The sequence below is a fragment of the Lathamus discolor genome, chromosome 1 (genome assembly GCF_037157495.1).
Source record: "Lathamus discolor isolate bLatDis1 chromosome 1, bLatDis1.hap1, whole genome shotgun sequence".
Classification (NCBI taxonomy): domain Eukaryota; kingdom Metazoa; phylum Chordata; class Aves; order Psittaciformes; family Psittacidae; genus Lathamus; species Lathamus discolor.
In genome coordinates this window covers 152484436-152511328 of record NC_088884.1, presented here as the reverse complement: position 1 = coordinate 152511328, position 26893 = coordinate 152484436, and the positions used below count along the sequence as shown (strand labels likewise).

The window sequence follows — 26893 nt, the reverse complement described above, 5'->3', positions numbered from 1 at the left end:
AAGAAAATGAAGGTCAGCATATCTTGGATTAGCAAGCAGCACACTCTGAGGAGACATCTAAGAGGCTAATATTAGCTGGCAGGGCAGACATGGCTGAAGTAAGTCTGTGGTGAATTCTAACAGGAGAGCAAATTTTGAGGCTGATCCTGGACCAGGTGACCGAAATCTCTGTGTCAACGTCATTTGGGATGACATTGTACCTGATCTAACTTGCGTGTATGTGTAAGTTATAAGGCATCGTGAGCTCTTTAGATACATGTTGGGAAACACGGAAGTCAAAGAATGTGAAAATGTAAGGTTTAACTGAAAAGTAGATCCAAAATAAAGGAATGCAATGGCAGTAATACCAATATTCCAAAGAGACAAGTCTTCAAATGATTTGATCTTTGATAACATGAAGACCATGGTAAATGAAGATTTTAATCAAAGCAAGCGAGATAACACAGAATTGTGTTTTCTTGAGAAATACCTCTACCAAAGAGATGTTTGGCTGTACAAAGATGAGACAAAACTAACAGTTTCCTTGCTGAATACAGACAGCAAGAGAGGAGTTATCATGCAAAGAGAAGGTCAGTGATATGGTAGGAGCAGAAAGCAAAGGTAGAGCTGAATGGTGCTGGATTGAACATTCTATCTTTAAGAATATCCAACTCCAGTGTGAAATACAGAGTGCAAAGAGAGGCTGGTTCAAGACAAGAAATCACTCACCCAGGAGGAGATACAGAGAAAGCACACCACTTCACTTTACAAATCACAGAAGACTATTTTTTCTACTTACCAGAAGTTGTATCTGTTATCTGTTCTTTAATTTGTTTTTCATACTCAGACAAAAAAACTACAGTAACTGCCTCTCTGCCTGAAGATGCTCATAATCCCTCAAAACTGCTTCCTACAATGTAATGTACAGAAGTTTTTATCTGTGCATGCAGTAGTGGAGTTTTACCCCATTGCTTACTGATAAAACCATGCTTACTCATCACTGAGGTATCCTAGTCTGCTTGTGACACCTTGAATAATCTTCTCTTGTTTCTCAGACAGATGCTTTTGCATCACAGCGGACAGAGCATATTCCTTCATCCAGAGCTAAAAGCAGGGGAAAAAAGTAAAACTGTAAGACACTGGTTCGAGCCTAGTCACATTAAGTGACAGGGGTTTATTACATGTAGTTTTGCTAAAAACAACCACTCCCCTCTTTCAAGAAACAAAGTCATGCTGAATGAAAGTATTTCTACTGAGAAATACTGTTTTCTCAATGATCATAGTCTTAAACACAGCTCACTGAAAAGAAAGGGAGGCTTTGCACTGGTTTGGATTAACCTTGAGCTGTGTCTCCTACAGATTTTACAGTTGCAACAGAGGAACAAGAGAAAAAGAGTAGTATGGCAAAAATATTGCATCAGCTCAACCTTATCAGCAGGCTGCAGTGGACTTTTCCCCTAGTAGAGAATGTAGTTTTCATTTTCACTGAGCAAAATAAAGGTATCATCTGCTATCACACTTTTGGGTATAGTACACAGTGCTAATAGTCAGAGATGGACACTGTGTTATTAGGTTTATGGATTGCAAGTTTACAGCTCCTTCAGGGTGATATTTAGATCAAGGAATTTACATATTTCGATGGATTTGCTATTAGACTGTAAACTTTCGGAGATATGGACTTACGATTTTGTTTAGTGTATTGATAGAATTTAAGGAATAATAAGCCATAAAATGAAATGGTTCTTAAGGAACAAACTCTATTACTGTTAGATGAAGAGTGTATTTTAGGCTACACTGGCAGCTGGATAAATGCAGGTTGCCTGTAGATGTATGCAAACCCCTAAATTAAATATAACAATCAAATTCCCTGACAGCTTCAATTTATGTTCTAGCCTCATTCAGAACACAAGGGAATAAATTTTATACTATTGCAGACAGCAACGTTTCACTAAATCATTATGTGTAACAAAGAATTCGATGTGTAATTGCACAATTGTTGGTGTTAAAAATTAGCAGTGGTACTGGGCCTTCCTACTGGATTTGATAGTCTTTTCTTTGGGAAGCAGTGACTATGCAGGAGGGAGTCTTTATCCATGAGCACAGAATAAACTCCTGTGGGAGCAGAATATCAGAAACCACACCACCTTTGGCTTTAAAATAAAAACATACTTTCTTGGATAGCACCTTCTCTGTAGTAGACATAGCAACCCATCTAATTGACCCCTCTCTATGAAGAGAACCTTACCAGTACACATGCTCCTCAGCAGGATGCCTGAGAAGAATGGGTATGCAGTCAACACCAGATGACAGATGGGAAGAGTGCTGCTGAGCATGAGAAGCACAGCCCAAAACCTGTGCCAGGGAGTGCCAGGGAGCCCATCAGGCTGCTCTTGGAAAGAGCCGCAAGATGTACCAGTGTAGCCAGACCTCAACTGATGTGACAGTAGGTGACCCTTAAAATCACAGAGCACAGCCAAGCACGGTGCCTTCTCTGACTGCATGCTTCAAGTGTCAAATTAAGGTCTATCAGGTCTCCAGGTATCATAATAACAGATGGCTAATACTTGCTTGAAGTAATACTAACTGTATCAGTATTTCCCTTTAGCAGCTCTGGGGATATAGCTTCCTAGTGTTTCATGCCTCACTGCATATGCTTTGTAGATCTGCCACGTTGTGTATTTTAATGTCTCTTCCAGTAGTTAAAAGAAGGGATGAAAACAACCTTTTCCTTTTTAGAAGTATCTTCATTTTCAGTAAGACTGGCTGTGACTCAAATGTGGTTTCCCATAATTTTTTGAGGCCTGGTTATTCACTGAGAAGTTGCTCTTGAAGGGCCTGTCTGCACACTGACTGTCAAACAGCATGAGGGTATAGATCACCAAGACACAGAAAACAGGAGATGATTTCTCAATTACAATTAGAATGGTAAATGTTATAATACTGCAGCCAAGAACCCAAAATTTAGCATCTCTGCTGCTCTCAGTATATCCTATCCACAAAGGCACTCAGAATGAAAAGAAAGACAGGGACTGTAGTCGTTGTTTACTCCTTTTTTATGAAGAAATACCCTAGTGGTATTCACTCTGGTGGCAACCATAGTTTCTTTTAAAGTAAAAGAACGAGTCACCTTTTCCACTGAGTACATCTAGGGTAAGCTGTATGCAGAATTTATAAAAGGTCTCTTCACCTCCCTGAGACCAATGGAAAGCTAAGAAAACAGCATAAAATCCTCCCAGCACACAGCTATTAACCTTAACAGTAGAAGTACAGCAGCTGCGTAAGTGATAGAGAACAAAGAGTAAAGGACGTGGGTTATTACACATTTAAGATAGGATGATAAATAAGGAAGACTGAGAGTTGGACCAAATACTAAACCAGTGTTTTGCCTCAACAAGGCCATTAGGAAAATGATCAAGTAGGGAAGGATCAGCTGGAAATAAACAGAATATTGTTTGCTTTATTCAGCAGCTCACTTGGATGGGCTCAGAGGACTGGGTATTTTCCACCTCTGAAATACTAGAACTCTCATATATACAGGCACAAAAGCAACAGTAAAAATCTAGGAATCTTAATTTAAGGCTGACGGTGTATGGCTGAAAACCAGCAAAACGGAGACCACTATTTCATCAAGCCAGGTGGAAAGGTCAGACTGTGTTGTACAATCTTTCAATGCTGGGTCAAGACACCAGATACTTCTCCAAGCTTTCCAGTTTTTGGGAATGGCCTTTCTTTGCTCAAAGACAGGTTGTATGCAATGGAGAAAATCACACTGTTGCACAGACTCGGTGTCTGGAACAGAGGTCAAGCTTTCTGTTTCCTGCACTGAACCAGTAATACCAGTAAGAAATGCATGGTAAATGGGGAAGTAAAGCTTCAAGGAGTATCTTGCTTCTTGAAGAGTCATTATAATCACTATGAAAAAATGAATATAAACCAAAGAGAAAGTGATAAAATGCACACCATGTCAAAACTGGTAATCAGGTGCTAGTAACATTTCTGGATGTCAAGCAGTGACGTGGAAATGGACAGAAATGCCCTCACTCTGTTTTTACTTGTTAAGCTTCTCAGTGCTTTGCTTCCTGACAAGTCCATTACAAGACCTTCTGGAGCACTGCTAACATGAACTATTACTCTCTGTCAATAAAGGTGAGAAATATGCCTTTTATAGGTAGTGAAACCCATAAGTATCTTGAGTTAGACCTCAGAAGCAACAGCAAACTAAACCCAAGTAAGATCATTCTTTTTTCTGCAGCTCTATCTGACACTTTTAACATAGATTATTCAGGAAATCAAAGGACAGCAATTTCTGCCTAACAGCCTGTAGATGGGGTGTGATGCACGCCGAATGCCAAGCAAGTACCTCAGCCTCCTGCAGCAGTCTACTCCCAGTAACCACTGCCCAGGCAGAAGAGATGTCTACAGAAATCATGAGGTAAGGACTATGTGGAAAAATGCTCAAAATTTATTTTCATTAGTCTTTTATTCCCACTTGCCTCATTTGCATCCTTGAGGATGCAAATTCAAATATGAAACTCTTTTTTTCCTTTTCAGCTGTGAAACAGATTCTGTTCCCACAAAGGACATCATATTCCAGGTATATATAAATGCTAGGAAAGATTATCTAAAAAAAAAAAAAAAAGCCACTTTGAAAAGCACACATAAATACTCTGGTGAAAAGCTTTCTGGCGTTAAGACTTCCCAAGTCTGTAAAGCAGGTGACTATGTAACTCTTCGTATAGTACATTTATTAAGAGGGAAATGAAAGACCTATCTCCTGCTGGAAAATGCCTGATAAATTAAAAGGGCTGTCAATTTAAATGCTGATTTATGGATCAGCACATTCAGCACTGTACCATCTATGGGATCTCCTAAATGTCACTAGTGTCTGATGACTCTTCTTAAGGTGGAAATCAAATGCTCTTTCTGTGTCAGCTTATTGTTTAAATGTACATGCTGCTGTGTTTATACTATGAAAAGGCCAAGAAATGCACTTTGCTTTTGAACGTATTATCATGACTTGTATGATTTCAGACTCTTATACAGGAAAATCTGCCAGCCAAACTTTGGTGGAACAGCTATCTCCTTCCATGCTCTCTGGAGATGTAGCAGGCTTTTTTTCCAGTTTAGTTCAAACCACTTCCAAGAAGCCACAGGCGTCAAGTTAAAAAAGCTACTTAATCACCTGCAAAGAGTATCGTCCTGCGGAATTACGCATTTTCTCACTAAGAGAAACATTTGTCTCTTCTAGGAATTTATCACTTAGGACAGCTCTGTCTGCTGCTCAGGAAATTATTATATTGAATAAGGCTCAACTGCAGGGCTGGTGACCCAGAGACCAGTGTGATTGCTCTGTCATTGCTAAGTGAATGCCCCTATAGCTCAGTAATTACTGTTAACAGTGCCAGCAAACCCTTTATTTTAGTTCTTTTTTTCAGCTAGGAAGATATGTGCTGTATATTATGAATGCTACAGAACACTGGAAGTGATGGAAAGTCAACTTACTAATTTAAATAACATATGCTTGGGCATAACTGGAACATCTGAATTCACACTACAATGAATCCATCATATAGCACTGCCCAAAGAGCAACAGAATGCTGGAGATGAACCAATCCTTTTAACCCCTTGAAACAAAAAAAAAATCCCAGGGTGTGGTTTCTTCACTCAGTGCTGTGCCCAATGAGAGTAAAAGAGGAATGCATCAACAGCATATTTGGAACAAAACTTCTAACTTGAGATCTCCCCTTCTGTGGACAGTGTGCTAGCCATTAAACTGCATCCTCTCTGGCCCTGAACAATGGCTGAGTCTCAATGGGACAGCAGAAGGACCAGAGCAGAGGTGCCCTAACATGCACTCTGACTTCTGAGGCAAACTGTAAATTGCACACCAGAACCTCCTCCTTCTTTGACCGGGGTTTTTAGTGACAGCAGATACCACCATGCTGCTTTGGGCTCCATGTGCTATGACACATTCTTATAGTCCGTACCAGACCTGGCTGCTTAGGTCATTCACATACAAGGACAGGCAATTTGTGAATCTTGGGTGAATGCGAAAACAAAGAACAACCTAGAGGTTTAAGCTCACCGAGTCAGGTATTGAATCTAATCCTTGATAAAAAGGGGCAAAAAAAGAAGTTGAGGTCAGACATTGCTTCCTTAATTACTGATGGTATTCAAACACTAAATGCCATCCAGCACCCCTAGAAAACAGGAATGCCTGCCCTTAAGTGAAAGCATGTGAGCAAATTCAGTGGCATCAGCAGCTGGTCCTAAGCACTTTTTAATTTAGTTTGCTAGATATCCCTGTGACACAGAAACAGAAGAGGCAAGCAGAATTACTTTTTAAAATATTTGAGATAACAAGTGAATTACAATAAAGCAAACATAAAATATTCAGGGATATGCATGTTGCCTGACTCCAGCAGATTAAGAAAAATAGGGAAGAAAAAAAAGGGCTAGAAATTTTCAATGAATAATTTTGCTTTTGTATTCTCAAGGGTTTTCTAAAACCCCCAGCAAGCAAACCACTCTACCAGAGTTAGTAGGAACCCCACAGTTTCCCGAAAACACCTTACATCAGTCTGTAATATTTAGGGACACAATCAGTACCTTATTAACCATGTACTGGATTGTCCAGGCACTGTGAAGAATGATGGTAGGGAAAAGCATGACTTTGCTTGTGTTAAAGAACTCTGCTAACCTCTTATTTAAGAAGCTCCAATCACTCCATACATTGCATCACACACTTAACATTTAGGAAGGGTTACGCCTTTGTGTAGAGAAGGTCTTTCTTTGATTAAGCTGTGTTAAGTCTTCAAAGTAGTATTAATAGAGACTTAGCACTGCATGAATAAATTGAAGGTATATTTGAGTTCCAGCCTAATGCTGAAGACACCTGCCTCCATGTTTATAATACAATAGAATTCGCTGCTGTTGCATGTATTGTTAGAATAGAATAGAATAGAATAGAATAGAATCTAGTAACACGGAGTAACATTTGCTTTCATTGCTTTCCTCCTTCAGTGTCAATGAATGCTGGGCACAAACAGAGCAGGAAAGCGAGATATGTGTTTCTTCACCTTCTCAGAGTAAAGAATAAGTTTTATATAAACTATGTATGCTATGTTTCCAATTAGTGCAGTATTAGTACATGAAAATTACTAAGACATATTTATTATTGTACAGCCTTCTTTCCTCTAAACTGTGCTTATACGTACCCTCTTCAAATAGACCAGATGAAGTTTTGAGCTGTTTCTGGAGATGCTGAAGAGTTGAGAAAATCTTACAGAAGCCTTGACAAAAAATGTTTATGTGCTGACAAAGCCATCAAACACTGTGGACAGATCTTCAGTAATTACTCTCTGACTCTTCTATGCAAGTCCACATACAGCATGTATGTTCACTCCATATTGCATGTTAAACTGCCCATCCCAAGTCTGGACATGAGCTGTGTATTTATACAAAATATGTTTTCCCACAGATAAATATCTTGGTATTTTTTTCTGTGTCACAATTTTTAGCCCTGGGGTCCCAGAACATAGCACAGGTCTTACTTGTTTTTCTTGCAGTAGCTGTTCCTGGAAAAGATTCCAGCGTCTCTGGCAGTAGGTCTCCCATTTTTCCAGCTGAGAGACCAAATTCTCCTGCCATTCCTCTTTCAGAAGCTCACATTCTCTTACAGAGAGGCCAGTCACAAGAGGCAGGGTCTGAAGAAACAGCTCTGTCACCAACTCCACTAAAGCACGGGAAGCTTTAGAGTACAGCTCCTAACAGAGAGACAAAAAGCGGCAGAGAGAGACAGGTGACAAAGTGAACGCCCTGGCCTTTTGGAGCTGTTTCACTGCATGTCTCAAAGATGGCAGTAGGGGAACCATGTCCTAGTGAAGACAGTGAGGCAGTGACTGATTGTTAGAGCTAAAATCGAAAGCTTGAGTTAAAAAGACCAGGTTTTGTAGCTGAAACAATTTAAATGTTTTGGTTCAAGGCACACAATGCCATTTAAAATGCAACAGGGACATGAGCACATGAGACCTTGAATCTTAACTGCTGCTCACATTCAGCTGCACTGCAAGGAATATTTTACCGGCTATAGCAACGTGTTATAAAGACACTTATTTTGAAAGTTGCTGTGGAAACAATCCAGTGTAGCACAACACATTTTCAAAGGTGCAGACATGAAATGAATGAAGGTAAGAAAGAAAGAAGAGTAAAAAGGGACAGTATGGCTTTTAGTTAGGCAAAACTGACATTAGTAATGCTAACGGTGCTCCAAAATACGATACTCTTCAATGCTTGAAGGACAGAATTATTCAAATTCCTTCTGATGTAGAAGAGGTTCAAGCCTAGAAAAAAGCAAACATCCTCTAGTGGTTTTAATAGAACTAGTCTCATATGAGCAGTTTTCAATTGCAGAGGCTGTTTTGCTAACAAGAACAGTGTGGGTGATTTAGTCAGACGTCATCCAAGCTAAGAAGTCTGTTCAGAACACATAATTTCACTGTCAAATACACAGTGATGATATGAGTTGTGTTTGCAAACTTGCTACAATTTGATATAATCCCTGAGGAGAAGGAGTGAGAGCAGGCAGCTTTCCCCACTGGAAGAACGAAAACAAAAACACATTGGAAAGGTCACACAGACACTGCAGTACATCAACAGTAGGAAGAGCTATTTTTGTATGAGCGCCACATGATCTTATCAGTCCAAAAAGCTTTATTGCCTACTTGGTTTTCTTTTCATTGTAAATCAGTGTTAGCCCCCCTGAAAATGCTTGTATCTCTTTTTTTTTTCTTAAAATACAGAATTCCTATTGCAAGAACAAGTCAAGGCTTCTAGCTGTTGCCTTCTTTTAAATACAGGTTTAATTCCAATCTCACTAGTGATCAAAATCTAGAACCTCTCAGACAGATATTTATCTGGATGTCAAAAACATCTCTCTGCAGCGCATAGACATGAAAAGTTGTAGTGGACTTGTTTTCTGGGGAGATACACTGGTATAATATGCTATTGTGTAAGAGCCCATTCCAACTGCTAGATGTTGTATCATAAAAAAGAAAATAAGATCAAGCCCCTCTCTCCCCGCGCCCTGAAAAAATAAAGAAAACCCAAACAACAAAAGAAAAGAGGAGGTTTAATTGTGCAGTCAAGAACTCAGACATAAAGAATGACTAGATCTTAGGTTGCATGTGAAAACCAGTTTTGTGCCTCCATAATGATAAATGATACTCTTTCCACAGGACCTTTATCTATTTTGTGTTTAGATTTATCTATACCCATTGAATGGATACATTTAAAAAAAAATCTTTATTTTGTATTTCTCATTTATTGTAAAATATCCAAACTGTGCACTGAATATGAGATTATTATTTTCCTCCTAAGATCCCTCTAGGATGCTAATCACCATATTAATTAGCCGTTTCACAAACAATAAATAGCTTAGCTTAATTGCTTCCTGCAGCAACCTCTTCTTATGGATAAAATCAAGGCACACTACTATCAAAAGTGTTCACTACACCTTCAAGATCGGGTGTCTTGATTTTCTCCACTCTCTGTTTAATACAGAGGATTTTCAGAATCCAGCTCCCACTGGCTTTGTTTAATCTCAAAGTGTTCTGATTTCTTGTAAATTAGGCTACAGGTTTCTGAAACTGGGTACTAAGTATGAGAAATAGACAAAGACCCAACAATTGGATACCTCATTTCTGGGAACACCCGCTATTTCTAGCAATTGCTGGCAATCTGAACGTGACTAATACCATTAGGGCAATGTTTTCTACACAGTTGCATCCTATGCTGAAGGATGGATCTCCCTTACTCCTTTATTATTACAGATACCAGTTACTGTTGCAACGAGAGGCAGGATTTTTACTATCTTTATTTATTTACAATTTCATATATCTATTTATACATATACAATTTGTGTAGTTGTGGGTCTGGCTTAGCTTAGCAATACTCATGCAAACCCACTACAGCACTAAGTGTTCGAATTCTCTCTTCTGCTGCTCTTTTAAAAATTCACACCCTCAGATTCTGGGATTTAACACAAGATCAGGATCCTCGCTACAAGAAAGACACTGAGGTGCTGGAGTGGGTCCAGAAAAGGGCAAAGAAGCTGGTGAAGAGTCTGGAGCAACAGTCTGATGAGGAACAGCTGAGGGAACTGGGGTTGTTTAGTAGAGAAGAGAAGGCTCAGGGAGGACTTTATTGCTTTCTACAACTACCTGAAAGGAGGATAAAGCCAAGGAGGTGGCTGGTCTCTTCTCCCAAGTAACAAGTGTTAGAACAAGAGGTAACGGTCTCACACTGCATCAGGGGAGGTTTAGATTGGATATTCGGAAAAATTTCTTCACTGAGAGGATGATCAGGCCTTGGAACAGGCTGCCCAGGGCAGTGGTGGAGTCACCGTTTCTGGAAGTGTTCAAAAACTGTGTAGATGAGGCCCTCAGTGATAGCTTTAGTGCTGGTCTTGGCGGTCCTGAGGTAATGGTTGGACTTGATGATGTTAAAGGTCTTTTCGAACTTAGCTGAGTCTATAATTCTATGATCAAAGATCCTATGTTTCTAATCTCTGTATCCTATACAACACTTAAAGAACAATCACTCTATCTCTGTAAACCATCTCTTCTCTGAGCTTTACCAGCCTTTCAGAACAAGGTAATTTTCCCACATTTACTGGGTGTTCAGGGATATAAAAATTCCTCTTGGGTCTGAAATAGCTCACAAGCAGTCTAGAGGAGTCTGTGGCATTTCTATTGCAATCTTAAAAGATCTCAGGCAGGGTGTTAAGGAACTCTACACTTACACGGAGTTCCACTTATGGCAGCTAAATCACTTTGCAACGTATTTTGCTGCAGAACTGATAGCATTTCCCTGGCATGCTGACAGCTCTGTATTATTTACCAGTAAGCCTTTTGCACAGAACATAAAAAAGGTATTTTCTTACTTGCCTTTATGTCATTGTGTCTAAAGACCAAGTGAATAGCTCTGCTTGCACTCCCTCCAGCTTCAAATTATACTGTATTCCCACCTTTGGCACTATCAGAGGGGAAAAATTTACCCAGGAAAATGTAACTAGGTCTTGTTCTCACAAAATTACTCACCTACACTGCCTCATTAATGTGATGGCCAAGTTATCATTAGATCAAAGCTGCTTAACTATTTGTTAGCAAAATACTTCATGTCCCTCTGCTGAAACTGGTGTATGAAAGGACAAAAAAGTGGAATTAAGATTTCAAGGGCAGTTTTTCACATCAGCAGTCCCATTAAAAATGAAAATGGGTGAATACATGGAGGGGAAGCAGGCCTAAGCAATGTGTTCTTTACATCTTATGAATGTTGCAAACTGGCAAGGGAAAGCAAGAAGCCTGGTCAGGTGTTTTAAGTACCCGGGATAGTGATTTTAAACACTTTCCCTTTATGTTCTGTTAGAAAGTCTCCTCTGTGCAGGACAAATCCTGCACTTACTGGTCTCATCTACGGTCCAGCATCGCAAAATAAACCACTGTCAGTGATGATTATCAAAACACTTCTCTGTGTTCAAGGAACTAGTGGCTGCTGTCTGCTTTAATGTGAACACATAATCATATGGACATTAGACCTCAGGTAGTTCTTGCACCCCAGACTCTAACATGACACCATGCTCGACCCAGAGGACCACAGGTCCAGTATGATTGCCACACCATTTAACCCAGCACTTGAAAAAACAAAGAGTGGAATGGGCTTTTAAAATTCGGTAGGGGAAGTGGTAAATCTACATTTAGGAAAGACTGCAGATGTGATTGAATTCTAACAAAGCGACTCAAGCTAACAACATAGCTCAAAACTACTTCTAGTCTCAGGAACATACTTGATCTGAAACAGCAATAAAGTCTGTCTGTGAACAGGGACGGTGCACTACGCATTATAAAGCTTATTTTCCACAGTCAAAGAAGAAAACCATTGAGAAACCCCGCTGCTTCCAGGATGTTATTTTTGGACTAGAACCCTTACAAAATATTTCTTACAAGCTTCCTGATACGCCATCTCTTGGTTTTAGAACTTTTACTTAACGAAATTTATTCAAATTGATTCCATTAATAGAATAGCTGATTGCAGTGTTGCATGAACCTGCTTGTAGTACCTGGCAGTCAATCTCAAAGCTTTTCAAAAAATCTCCAGAGGAATTCATCAAGCATAAAGAAATACGACGGGGTATATGCAGAAATAAAATGGGCTTAGATTAAAATGCTGAGTGCATCTGAATTTCAAACAAGGCAATAGATACATAATTTTGTCAAAAACCAGGGGAAATACACAGCTTATCTGATTTCACTACAAAACCAAAGAACAAGATTAATGCTCTCCCTCAAACCCAAATGATTAAAATGTTCTTACACGCAGATGAGATTACAGTGAATAGTAAAATTGTGATAGCTATTTGTTAACTTGTCATACATTAGTATTTCATTAAAATATTTAAGATTTCTGCTTAAAGCTACAGAACACTCTTGCCTGTACCTCCAGAAGCTCAGTGGGCTAGGACACTTGTTTAGGAAGTAAGAGATTCATCTCCCAACCCATATTGTATCTTATCATGAAAAGAGATTTAATACTCGGATCATACATCCCATAAATACTCCAAATATTCTTGGATGCCACTGGTCACTGGAAGATACTTCACATTATAAGCTCACACGAAATAAGACAAAGCTGATTGCATGTACTTCTTCCTCTCTTCCATGTGAAGAATTCTGGAATGCTATCTGCAAATGAAAACAGGAGCCTACTTTTAAGAATCCTAGTACCAATAAGATACAATGACATTGACATCATCCATAGGACAAACTAATCATAGAAACATAGAATAGTTAGGGTTGAAAAGAACCTTAAGATCATCTAGTTCCAACCCCCTGCCATGGGCAGGGACATCTCCCACTAAACCATGCCACTCAAAGACTCCAACCTGTCCTTGAACACTGCCAGGGACGGAGCATTCACAACTTTCTTGGGCAACCCATTCCAGTGCCTCACCACCCTCACAGTTAAAGAACTTATTCCTTATATCTAACCTAAAGTTCCCCTGTTTAAATTTGACCCATTACCCCTTGTCCTATCACTATACAGTCCCCAATGAAGAGTCCCTCCCCAGCATACTTATAGGCCCCCAATACTGGAAAAAAACCCGAAGAAAGTTATTTCCATGCACTTAAAATAGAGGTTCATTGGAATTTCAGTCCTGATTTATTCAGAAAGCAGTTTCAAACTTCTCTTTCTGTACTTCCTTCTTAGAAACCTGCCTTTGTAGAAAAGGTTACGTCCTTTACTAGGTCTAACTATTAAATTGTGAATCCATACAGAGGTAAAATACATTTTCTTATGCAGTAAGGAAAGAAGTAAACTTCAGAACGAAGACCATCCATATCAGGAATCTTGTATCAGCTTTGACTGAAATACCAGATCAAACTTTACCGGTGGCCAAAACTAGGACCAGGCTGAGTTTGCATGGAAGGCGTTCACAAACTTGATCTATCATTCAAGTCTCTTGATACAGATTTCCACCTGAGACAAGCTGTGGGGGATTTACCTATAAAAGAAGCTAGCACTCGGTACCCAAAAATACAGTCGACTCTACTTAAAAGTATCCCTAACCATATCTCATTTTAATGAAATTACATATGGAAAGTAATGAAAGAGTAAGTCTCTGAGAATCTGTACTTTTTCTTTTGACAGATGTTAATTTTCCCCTTTTCTTAACAAAGGAAAAAATCAAATACTTTGCTTCAACCTCACATTTATGTTTATCCATTCATAAAATGTTTATTGCCTTGCGTGTTGATAATAATCATTATTTCATAGCTTTTAGTCTAAAATTCCTGTGCATTTCTGTGTTCTGTCAGGTCAAATGAAATAACATTCCGGGTGACTGCTATCAGCAAAGGGGAATTATAAATGACAGTAAATTGTGTGTTTTTTATGGTTTTGATGTTAAAGATGAGGAGAAATAATTATCTTACCATGGACAATGTAGTTCCCAACTGTTAACTGATTTACTTTGTGCAATCTGCATGTCTGTTTTCTTAATAATGAACTGTTGATGACTAACCTCATTTCCCTTCTCCTTTCCCTGCTAAGTAGGTAATTCACAAAAAGAAAAGAAAGAAAATGAAATATTAAATGTTAATGAACATCTCATTTGCTAAACTTGAGACAGACCTGGAGAGCTAGACATTAAGGTTTTCAAGAGATCATAAGAAATGAGAAACAAAACAGGCTACATTATGGGGGTGCTTTTGCTGCCACCTAAAATAATACTACAGCAAAAACTTTACAATTGAAAAGCTACTCATGCTAGCACAGAACTGTTATTGCAGCACAATATCCCTTGTGTGCAGGATAAATCTGCAGACTGTATTTACGAAAGTATTAGGCTGAGCCATACAATTACCTCTGACAAAAGTCCTCCTTTGAGTTATGATACACTGTGATAGTCAAAATCACTTCTCCCCTTTCCTGAACCTGCACTTCAAAAACTAGTTATGAAGCCTGTGTCTGGACTCAGACTATTCACCTACAGTGGACCATTTTACTCCACTAATGTGTCTGAAAAGTCCTATGCTATCACCCAAACACAACTCATTCATCCACTTCAGGTATCAACAGATTCCATTCCAAATAATTTAATCAATTTATTCATGTGTACACAAAACAAACCTACTCAATTATTCTGTGCAAACACAGTCAGCTTCCAGATCACTGCATTTTTATGTACTTATTCACCAATTTGGATAATTTTTTTTTAGGTACTGTAGCTTGCAGGGCTAGAGGGTTATATAAATCTATGTTGATGAGCTCACAAACTATGTAAGCAAGGAAAAAATAAAAAATAACAAAGGCCTAAAAATTTGAGAAGGGCTTAGAAGAACCTTACCATGTGAGAACAAGGTAAAGATCTTCTCCCACAAGCAAGTGGCACTTACAGGTAAGTGACATCTTTTTTTCTGTCCCCAGGATATTGATTCCCTATTTGGTCGCATGGTGACCTTCTCCTTATATTTTAGTATCACCTCTTGCATTAAAGTTATCTTTCTATTTATTCATGAAACTAAGTCCATCAGGCTTGCTTCCCTGCTTGCTTATGCTAGGACAAACCAAGATAACTGTTGAAATAAGTCGTCATTCTAGTGCACAACTGACAGATGAATGGAGAGTCTAAACTCGTTATCACATACAAGCCTTTATCACATTTAAGACCTTGACAGGTCCTTTTTCCCTGAAAAAAAAAAAAAAGAAAAAGAAAGGTTTAGTGGCTTTCAACTACAACAGATAAGGACCATGAGCTTAGGGCAATGGCTGAGCACTTCGGTTTCTGTGCTTGGTTCAGTGGGTTTGTCAAGAGTGCAATCCGAAAATGCAAGCAATTCTAGCTTGTCATCTACAGTATAAGTTTTGCTACAGTACTTAAAGGGGCGTGGATGGTTTAGAAAGTTGATATAGGATGGAGGCACCTATATGCTCTATGACAGTTGCTCTGAAAGCTGCTAGTAACTGCTCTTAGCTGAAGGTATGCCTGAGGATAGGACCTAACTCTAGGTAAGTTGGTATTATGCACCTTTCCAACACCGGTGCTGCTATAGTACATCAACTTACTGGATATTACTCCAAATGGTCATTTGTTTGAACCAACATGGCTGTTCTTTACTAGGATACTGGTGCTTATAAATTGCAATAATGATGATACCCAAACAACTTAAGAGAGTGTTTGGATGTGGAAAAAAACCAAAACAAAAAATCCCACCATGGTTTGGGTTCTGTTGCCATTAACATAAAAAGCAAGGTGTGATTCATTTCAGTTTTAGGGCTGTCCAACCAAAGTCAAGATGGCAATAGGTAGACAAGCAGGAAGTTGTCTGGAATCCTAAATCTTGTGAGTACTGGACAACATAAGATTGTTCAGCCCAGAAGATGTGGCATTTCTTTAATCCTGGACTAGTAGAGAGTATGAGCTGCTTGGGAGAGGAGGCATATAGAATGCTATTGCTGAATTTTCGTTACAGAAACATTGTGGTAACACTTTTCCTCCTCTTGGATTTAGGTAATTAGCTCCTAGTAAGACATCTCAGTTTTATTTCCCTTAAATGCAACAGCTATTTACTTCTGTGTGTGGGAAATCTTAACTACTTTGTGCAGTTTTCAAAGGCTAATTTTAATTTGCAACAGAATAAAAACTGGGCTGAATATTTAATTACTTCTAATTCTTTCCACTCTGACTGTGTTTACAAATATATTAATGCATTTTTTTTAAATGTCTTGCAATCTGTCTGTAGATGCCTTGTGGACCACAAGCTGTGGAATATTAATCTAAGTATCTGTGGAGCATGCCAGGGTGAGCTCAGAGAGTTTCACTCAGTTTTTTCAGTAATACTGCTAAGCGACTGTTTCTACTAGAATGGTATAAAAAAACCAGAACACAACTGCACTCGAGACCTTCTTTTCCTGCCTTCTAACTTACACTTAGTAACACACGCTTTCAGTGACAGAAACATGGAGATTAAGTAAACAATAGAATGTTTTACCAAACATTTAATTGAACCTTTTCATTGCTCACAGTACAGAAACAGCAGATCTGAACATTCCAACTAAGTGCAAGGCAAATGACTATCAGTTAAGTTTTAGGAGTACAGGACTTCTGGAATGACAGCAGGGAGATTTGCAGTGTTTGCAGATGTTACCAAACTAGCTGGTTAAGTTTGTTAGCATCTAACATAAGTAGATGTTCTACAAATTAGCTGGTCCAGACCCGACTGGGACACAGATCTTGCAGCACAGTGCTGACTATTGCCACATAAGGGTTGCTGGTACACAGCTGGTGAGTCTCATGTTTGCTTGCCTCGGTTTACCTGAGCTGCAGTAACACCACTGCACCATGGAGTATTTCAAATCACTGCTGCCTTCACATGGGTATCTTGCCTTCCCCACTGGTAGCAATAAAGTTGTCTCCCTAGCAGAAACACAGAGAAACTAAGTGAAGAGACAAAGCCATGCTACCCAGGGAAAGGCTTCTGCTTGTCCAAGATGCACTTCTCTGGAAGTGTGGTAGAGCAGGGAGAGAAGCAAAGGCATTGTAGTTGTGAGATGCAACATGCTACCTTAATGGCAAATCTACTTTTGCTTTTATGCCCCAGGTAATGGACAACATATGTATAACCACTGCACTAAACTCAGCTGTAGAAGTTAGAACAACTCCATTTACCTACAGTAGGGCTATGCTTATTTGCACTTCCTCTTCTTTCTAACTTATGCTGCTTACAAGGTATATTCAGAGGCAGTCTGCTCTCCTAAAACAGTCTGTAGTTAACTGTATTTAGGGTTAAGCGGAGAAAGTGCAGTTGCTCTTTATGTTAAATGTCACAATAAAAATGTTTTGTAAAAGAAAAAAAGGTGTAAATTAGGATTTCTGGGCCCCTATTCAACAGATGCCAGCTGGATCACAGTACTTGCAGTTTTTCATGTCTGGCAGCGTTTGTTTGGATCTAGGAATAAGAGAGCAGCTGTAATATGGCATATAATGGCTTAGAGCTGGGTGAATTGGCAGGGTTCAAGTTTATGCAGCTCTCCTGGCAACTTGGCAATTCTATAAACACTTAATTCACCCAAACCAATTTTTCTTTAATGGAAAAGGAAACTTAGCTAACACTGCTGAAAGAAATAAGATTTTCAGTCTGATCTTAATGTCACTAAAGCAAAGTACACAATAAAGGAAAGCAATATAATTTCACAAATGAGGTGGAACTGCACAGAGTAAAAAAGAATTGTTTGGTCTCCAGAAACTTCCTGTGAATTGAGGAAGTAGATGGATAAATTAACTCCGGAGAATGGATTGCACATAGCAGTATCAGAAGACATGATGATTCTACTTAAATTATACAGCTTTGTACAATTAATCTACTCTAATTTACTGGCACAGCCATCCAAGCAAACTTTTCCTTTCTCCAATCCTCTCTCCAAAGGAGTAGTGCTTATCACATATCCTGTTGCTTGCACTATTACATAAACCCATGGCAAAACTACTTGTTCTAAATACAGTTGCTTTGATTTTTTATCAATTGAATTTGAAGAAGTGCATTTGGACTAGTGCTAATTAAGACTGTGTGGGTATTTTATCCTAATATAATAGGAACTACAAGTTTCCATAATACCCTGATCTGGTCATAATTAATCAGGACAAGGATTCTGTTGAGCTGAAAGTGATTTGTTCCAGCCTAATTAAAGGTCACTGCTAGCTGGTTTTGGGCTTCATGAGATAGACCACATTATCTCACATTTTCAGTGCAGACAGAAAATAATTAACATGGTGCAAAAGTATCAAGCATTTGCATATTTTCCAAATCAGGAACATAAAGAAATATAAAAATATTACTTACACCAAAGATCTGAACTTATTTCAGTGAACTAACTAGTGTCAAAACAACTTCTCTGAGAGGAAGAGAAATGAGAGAACTATTTTTGGAGATAAAGTGAAGTTAACTAAGAATAGTATCATCCTACCATGGTGCAGAGGAGATAATTATGCTACATAAATGAAGTGTATCTCCTGGTAACATAATGCCATCCATATATGCTCTCAGCATTATTGCAGCCTTGTAAGCCACCACAAGGTTAGGAAATGTAGTGTGTTGGGAAGATCATGGAAAAGGCAAGCACAGACGTCTGTGCTGTCTTGAGGTTTGCCAGAGCCACCATATCTCCTGCAATTTCTCAATCCTTCCCAAGGAGTAGTGGGGTTAGAGGATCTTCAGAATTTATATTAGTAAATGACATATATCACTAGAGATGGCACCTTGTAGAGATCTGCAATAGCCTCCGTGCTCTCGCAGTCATCCTCCTCCTCCAGTTCCCACTGTGCTTGCCGATGCTTCTCTAGCAATTCATGGTAAGCCTAAAAGAAACACAAGAGCTGTATTTAAATAGCTGAAAAAAACTGATAGCTTCTTGTGATTCTCCTTCCTTTCTCTGATCCCTTTGCCATGTACCATCACAACAGTTAAGTGTTCAGCTGGAATTGTAAGTCAGAGGGACATTGCCTTACCACCTTAATTAGAGCATACCCCGTCTTAAATATGAAACTCCATAGCCTAAGCAATTTGGGTTAAATAATATGTACCCAATATTGTAACTGGCACTTTCTGGCTTGTGTGCTTCATTTGATCATTCATGTATTTTCTGACAGTAAAAAAAAGAAAAAAAATCTAAGCAAAAAAAAGTGCTCCTTTTCCAGTGGAAAGAGCAGGAGACAGAATGACACAGGGACTATCTAACCTTAACTATCTAGGTCATTCTGCCATATAAAAATTCAGAGCTGCAGCAGCTAAATCATTACCATCCAACTTGTGTTCAAAAGAAACTGATGTGAAGAAAGTTCATTACATAACCCACCTTCATAACTGGCAAGCACTTTATATTCAGCAGAAAGGTCAGTTACTGTTGAGACTGCTACCACAGTGGTGCGAGCCTTTTGATAAGGTGCAGGGAGGAAGGCAAAGAAGAAAAGTGCATTTGATGGGTACAACTCTGAGCTCACGGTGAAGATTCAGAACCAATTCCTTCACTGGGCTGGCTGTGAAACCATGAAACAGGTTTAAAATAGCTCCTCAGTTCTGAGGGGGTCGTTTATACAAAATAATTACTGGACTATTTAAGTCAAACCATGTGAGTTAAATGGGAAATACATACCAGTTTTTTTTATTCTTCAAAGAGTCTCTGGACTCAAGACTCCATCTGTTCTGGGGAAAAAAAGGTCTCTCTCCACTGTGGTAGCAGAAAAGTTTAAATTTCTGACTTGTTTTATTGTTTGCACATAGACATTTGAAAACACTAAGACTCAGTTGTATTCTGTCCTGCAAGATGAAAAGTAACTTGCACACTTCTACTTGCCTGTCATAAGCAGATCATTAGTTTAAACACAGTTTAAGTGTATTTGTTAGCTTTCCTAAGATGTACAGAACACAGCATCTCTTGCACAAAGCTGTGTGGCTTTAACTTAGTAGGGGAGAGGTCTTAATACAAAATTTCTTAAGCTTTTTGGATGCATCCAAGAGTTTTGAGTGATGTATATAAAGAAAATACATTCACAAGTGCTCAACGGCTACAAAAATGTGTGACAGAATTATTCATTTGAAGTTATGACAAGCCAAATAGGTAAAATGTGCTCTACTCTTTTAAAGTGTCTAAAACCTTTGGTTTCGAACTGAGGTGCTGCTGCACAGGTGTTGCACACAAGAACAGTAACTCCATTATCCAATTCATACAATATAATTGAAGAATTTGGCTCTGCAGTACAAAATTGCAGTGTTGAGATCAATAAATTTTGACAATTTATTACAGCTGGAATCTGAGTCTTCTCATAGATTAATTTATCTAAGTTATTAGATTTCATCAAAAGTTTAATGGTGCTGGATGTAACCACTTTAACCTTAAATTATTTCTTCTTATGAAAATTGAGAATTGATTTTTTTTTATTATTATTTCCTAATAAGTTGAGTCTGTAGTTCTTAGCAGTTATAGGAGTTTTGCATCTCCCAGCATTTACAGCTAAGAACACTGATCTCCTATATGTATTCTGAACTATAACAATGGAGCTTTATAGAAAATATGTCTGAGAAAACATTACACTGGCCATTATATACCATATTAAATTATCTATGGCAAACCTTCTCTAATATATCCTGCCAGCAATCATAATGAATTTTCCCTCAGCTTGCGTGAAATTTGATAGTCTTTTGAGCTCAGTAACCTCACTCATAGAAAAGCAATTACATCAGTGCAGCCTGCTTTCTTCTGTAAGGCAGGACAGATACATTCTTCCACAGATTTCCTATGTTGAACCAAACACATAGTATCCCAGTAAAAAATGTTTTCTACAAAACATGTAACCTAGCATTAATACCCTTCAGCATTTTGTTCCAATGCAACAAGACCAATACTAGATAAAAAGTCTCCAAGCAAGCCTAGGCAATAAGGGTCTAACACTATCTTCCCTGTGCTACTATACTTGACTCTCAGGAAGACTCAAAACTCACTTTACTGAACAGGGAAGAATCTGCAATATATTTGGCCTTAAAAAATAATGGAACAGTGAAAATAAGCTTTTATGTGCTCACCTTAAGAAAATCATTAAGATCTTCATTACGAAAAGTTTTACTGAGGAGACTGCCTTGTTCAGCTTTCTGTCTGTGTATGAACTCTTCTTTCTTCTTTGCACAGCTCTCAAGTTGTTTCAAGATCAGGTCTTTGCTTTGCTGGATGCATTCTGGAGCGTAAAACACTCATGATTAGATACCACAACTCCACAGGGAGAAATTAGCATCTGCTATTGTCACACAACATAAGCTCACAGAAATCTGTTAGTGAGTGAAAGAGGCAAGTAATCACCATGGAGAACTTCAAATTTAAGTCTTACCCTGACAGTCTTTTTAGATGTGAACTTTTGGGTTGTTATATGGCACTTACCAGGTTTTTGGATCACTACCATCCTGCACCCTCCCTGTCACTGCTGCTGCTGCTCATGCAAAGGCAGTGTGTTAGCTCAAGAACAGATTCCCACCTACAGCACCCCAAAAGAGGCGGCTCATCACCTAAATGCAGATATGCAGATGCTGCTGCAAGGACAGAGGCAGCAACATATGGTATGGAGAAAAGATCCAGAGCAGTGCTAGTTCAGATTTGCTTGAACTGGCGTGCAGCCATACCAGCTTCCCAAACAGACTCATCCAGGAACCTGCAGCAAAAGTTGTTAAGGTCCCTCTGACGTTGTGCTTGTACCATGAAATATTCGGGAGCAAGTTCCTCCCCTCTTCACCTCCCCTATAGGTCCAAGTGATTTATAAATTCCTGAGTCTATCTGGACCCTGTGCTGAAGAGTGGAATTGGTGCTTTCAGTGTTCTGCAACTACATCCTGTCTCACTGCCTGTCCTCCTAAGAAGAACTTTACTCATTTCCCTCCCCTGTCCTTCCCTAGACCAGTATTTCACCCAAACTCAGGCAGCTAAAGGGGAATGCAAAAGAATAGTCTCCTGTGGCTGCTGTTCTGCCACATCACGCTGTTGCGACTATGAGAAATTACTTTGTGGAGAAATAAAGGAGTGCATTAGTACAGCACCAAGCAATTTACTTATCTCCACACTAATTTATTGTGCTTATCCACAGGCTGATGATACACTGACAAAACACTTGAAAGTGCACTGAAAGTACAAGAAAGCCTGTAATAAAAATGTCATCTGAACAAACAGCAACTGTTATTTTTAAACACTACTTGATTCTTTACTACTTCCTTGTTTGTTTCCTAGGAGCAGTCTTACTCGCTGCACGTTCTACTTTACAGGTACAGTTCAATTTATGCATTTAAGAGCTCATAAGCAAGGTCAACACAGACTCACATTTGAAAATGCTGCACTCCAGATTATTTTCGGTTTTACTTTTTTAAGCACGTTCCATTTCCTGGGCAACCAACCAGCTATAGCTGACCCTGCCCGAGTGAGGGGGGGATGGACCAAATGACCTCACGAGGTTCCTTCCAACCTCAACCATTCTGTGATTCTGTGAACTCCTGATTGAGACATGGCACAATTTATCAGCATGAAGCCTGAAAATGAACAAGCAGCACTGCAGCTAGAATATACTGCAACAAGACTACATTCATTTTGACTATCTAGTTCACTGAACTCTAACCCTAATGACATTTTGTTAGGACAATTTTCTTTAAATATGCCCACTAGTAACAAAAATGGTTCTGGAAAATGTTTGAGAGTAAAAAAACTCCTCATTTTTGCCGAACTTGTACTAGAATTTTCCATGAGTCCTGAAGCACTGAGCCTTTGGTACAGCACCTATCAGAAAAGTTGGGTACAACTTCGCAAGTGACACAGAGAGAACCTTGTCAGTCAGTCAGCTTAGACTGTTATAATTGTGTATTTAACAGACAGGTGATGTGAAGGCGTGCAATAGGAAGAAGAAAAGACTTCATTTTTAAAGCATTTTTAGTCTCATATAGTAAAAGGTTTATCTGAAGATTATTTGCCTCAAAATTATGTTTTCACAAGAGTGATAGCGCAACTATGTTTTGTGTATCTTCTGGCTCCACATGCTAGCAGGAGGCCATAAGACAGTCTTCTGCATATATACAGCTATTACTGTCCCTCATGTTAGCCAGTATCAACAATGTCAAGTATCTGGGCAGTAAATGGAGAAATCTCACAGATACTTGTAACAAATGTGACTGTTCTTCAATCTTCAAATTAATGAAATAAGGTATAGATCATGTGAACTGTAGAGCAATTTCATAGTAATGCCTGGAACAAGACCCAAAAGGCTTAAAGCCAAAGTTTCCATTCTAAGCATCAACCCATCACAATAACTGTGTTTGCCAATTCATTAATACGTTTTTAAAACAGAGCAGAATAGGGCTGAAGCTGTAATACACTAATGAGAATTTATACCCATATGTGTTAAGTCATGATCTCTGCTCTAAGTACTCACCGTTACTGAAATGTGCCAACTGCTCCCAAAAGGCCTTGTGCAGATCTGTTAAAAGTTCTTCCTTTTGTCGGACTGAGAGATTATTCTTTACAGTTAAATGGTCCAAAATATTTGATACAATATTTAATCTACACTTGCACTCTTCTGGTATATAGGACTTCAGTGAATCGATCATTTTCACTGTAAGCTCCCTGTTGAATAACCTTTCCTGAATGTCCTAAAACAAACATTAAAAAGCCCTGTTTAGAAACCAAGAATAAAGCCTTCAGTTGTGCTTGTCATTTCATTGAAATTTTCATTCACAAACTACACAGAAAACTAAGGAGGCTTCTCAAGACCGTGTAAATAACAATCTCCTGTACTTAAATATTTCTGAAAATCTTGACTGGTGTAGGGTAGCAGTGGGTTTATTGCATGCTCAGTTGTTATTTTCATACCTGGACAGCTTAGGTTACTTAGGTGCTCCAACGCAAAACTAACAAGCTAATAATTACTGTACCTGTTTACTGGTAAACCAAATAAAACTAGCTACCCCTTTATTCTCCAAATTACTAATAAATGCAGTGGGCCAGACTGATTGTAATGTTTATCTACAAATTAACTCTTCCAGTAAGTCCTGTGCAAACCAAATAAAGGATATTAAGATTTAAACCAACATAAAGCACAGTGCTAATGCATTTGTAAACACATCTTTATCTCTTAAGACTGTATCACTAAGAGGTGCTAAGGCTTTTCAATTCCAGTTAAAGTCACTGGAAACAGAGTCACAGAGATTTATTGATGAAAGTGGAATAAAAACTTTGAAACAAAAAGAAATGTCCTAATGCTGAGGATAACAATTCTCCCTTATGATTAAATCTAGTGCTCTTGCTCTAGCACGCTGGCTGCATTAGTATCACTTTTTCCTAACATGACTGCCTCAACGCTATTTTGAGAAAGAGAACTCAAGTGCAGAGTTCATCTTTGTGTGAGTCTTCATAAATTGCAATGGAAGCTGAGCTCTTCACAACCAAAATGAAAGAGGCAACTGAAATAAGGAGTCTACATCATTCCTGAGGCAGGACTGACAGAATCTGTACACTTGAATAATTCTTTGTGTTCAGATTGACTAAATCTCTCTCAACTTTTATTTCTTTTTGTACTTTACCATTGCCTGCAAATCTTGAGATTCACTTAATAAGCTTTCTACTGCAATCATCTTCTCGGTCAGATCCATCATTATCTTTGTTGCTTTGGCACTTGAGCATTTTGATTCATCCAAAAAAGCCTGCTGAGCTTTGTCAGTCTGCTTCCAGAAAGTTTCCATCTGTGGAATATGAATAAAAAAAACAATCCATGCTTCCTTATCAGTCTCCAGTATTTTATTACAGTAAGAGGCATGTAAGTCTACTGAGATAGAAGTCACTGAGACTATAGACAGCTTTCAGAATTAATTATAGAGAACATTTTGTAAAGCTAAAGAGTCTATTTACTATATGATGATAAACATATTGGTGGCACATAACCAGTAGGTCAACTCTGACCTTTTTAAATGTAGTCATTTGGTATAACTTGCTACAAATTTGTTGCTAGTTCTCTGCATATTGCATCTCTAAAAGCCAATCATGTTGTTAGTATTAATGGTTAAATGAAAAGGAGGTAACAAACTGCTGCCCTTTTTCTGGTAAGTCTGCTTAGCTACAGGAGCAGCCATTCCAGTCAAACAAGATTTTTGCTAAAAAAGGAAAATCGAAAATTGTCAGTTTTTCACAAAGTCTTTCATAGCCACACGCTACACAAGCACTTTATTACCTGTACTGGAATTAAGTACTTATGCAGTATCAGTGCAGAAGATATGCCAATTCTGATACATATGGGTATCTCCAGTTTTAAGCTCCAATCCCACAAACAGGACTGTGCACAACTGTGAATATTCTGTGGTATTCAATGGGATTACGAGTACACATAAAGATAAGAGAATGTATTCATCACCATGATTTGTATGAAGTATCTGTGAGTGCGACTATGGCATCTGTGAGTATGGCAAAAAAAAAAATCTTTACATTATGCAGGGAAGAGTGGATTAGTTCAAGGTCCTGACTATATGAATCTGCATACAGGGAAATAATTTTCAATATGGATGAAAAGCATCTGCGGTCTTAAGAGTGCCAGGCCCACTGAAGGATGACTGCTACTGGTGAATAACTGCCTCATGTTGCTCAGCAAGGCTGCCAGTGGTCATTTTTATGAAACTAACTCTGGAGGACTCTAAACAATCAATCTTTCACAGAGCAAAGTTAAATTGCAAAAGAAACTTGACACAGGTGTACCATCATTACCAGGACTTCCGCTATAAAGTGAAAGGTACAGAGAATCAAGAGGAAGCTGAGAAAATTCCCAGTGAAGCACTGAACCACTAGATATGAAAAAAATATTCACTCCTTTATAAAAAAAGCCCAAGGCTGAGATGATGGGCTGTTTACTTCACAGCTGAAGTGCCACAGTCAATCAGCACAGGCAGCTCACAGAGCCATCAGTCTGACTAGTCAGTCTTCCATTTTCATCAGCAATAAATTTGCTCAAACCTCAAAAACAGGACTGGGAACTAGTATACCTGCCAGATGACTCAGTTTACTGGAAAAAGTACACAGAATATTTTTAACCACCAGTTTTCTAGCCTGCAAGCTATTGGATGTGGTGACACTACCGATGAGAAAAAAATTAATCTTTGAGAATCAAATGCTTGCTACATCAATGATGTAAATGTATATAAATGTGCAAAGCATACTAAAAGGTTGTACAGTAACTATTTTCTTAGTACTTATTTGAGCTGAAAGAGTTTTATAGTCTCATTACTCTCTTAGTTATGGAAGAATGAAGAAAACAAGGTGCTAGGATAAAAGTCCTAAAAGGCTATAACCAGGCTTAAAATAAATCTTTACCATCTGGCAATCAATAGACATTTCTCAGCTCTAAAACCAGTGTGATAAAACAGTTTTTGTATAAAAAACATACTGGTTCCCAAAGGGAGCTGGAAATACTTTGCTGGAGCAACGCAAAAATGCTTTGAGGACTCATGCACATCTAAACTACAGTGGACCAGCCAACAGTTAAAAAAAATAAATAAGCATTTCCCATTAAAGAATTAGATTAAATTTTAGAAAAAAATAGGAAGTTACATTATCTATTACGTGCTCAGAATATTCCCTTTCTTTCCTTTCTAAGTCTTCTAAAGTCTGGTACTCTGAATTATGGGCTCCTGACGTCTCAGTATTCTGGAGTCGAGAGTCAAGTTGTCTCTGTAATTCTTCAAAATCCTGGGGAAATAAAATTGTGATACATTAAAAAGAAAAACCAGACATAACTTCTAAATTCAGGAGTTAATTTGTATGTCCATTCTGGCTGGTGCCTAAGGAAGCTGACCAA

At 38.6% G+C, this 26893-nt stretch overlaps 1 protein-coding gene across 2 annotated transcripts in view; it reads right to left on the bottom strand.

Moving 5' to 3' along the window:
- The window catches only part of EVC (EvC ciliary complex subunit 1), a 56816-nt gene that overhangs the window by 13757 nt on the left and 16166 nt on the right, over positions 1-26893 (bottom strand). For both annotated transcript variants that reach the window (XM_065659590.1, XM_065659581.1), the window contains exons 7-13: positions 26647-26784; positions 24636-24794; positions 23489-23705; positions 21114-21262; positions 18794-18892; positions 7533-7745; positions 974-1083 (exon numbers count right to left, since the gene is read on the bottom strand). In XM_065659590.1, the coding sequence (XP_065515662.1) occupies positions 974-1083; positions 7533-7745; positions 18794-18892; positions 21114-21262; positions 23489-23705; positions 24636-24794; positions 26647-26784 (1085 nt within the window). The remainder of the gene's footprint in view (positions 1-973; positions 1084-7532; positions 7746-18793; positions 18893-21113; positions 21263-23488; positions 23706-24635; positions 24795-26646; positions 26785-26893) is intronic.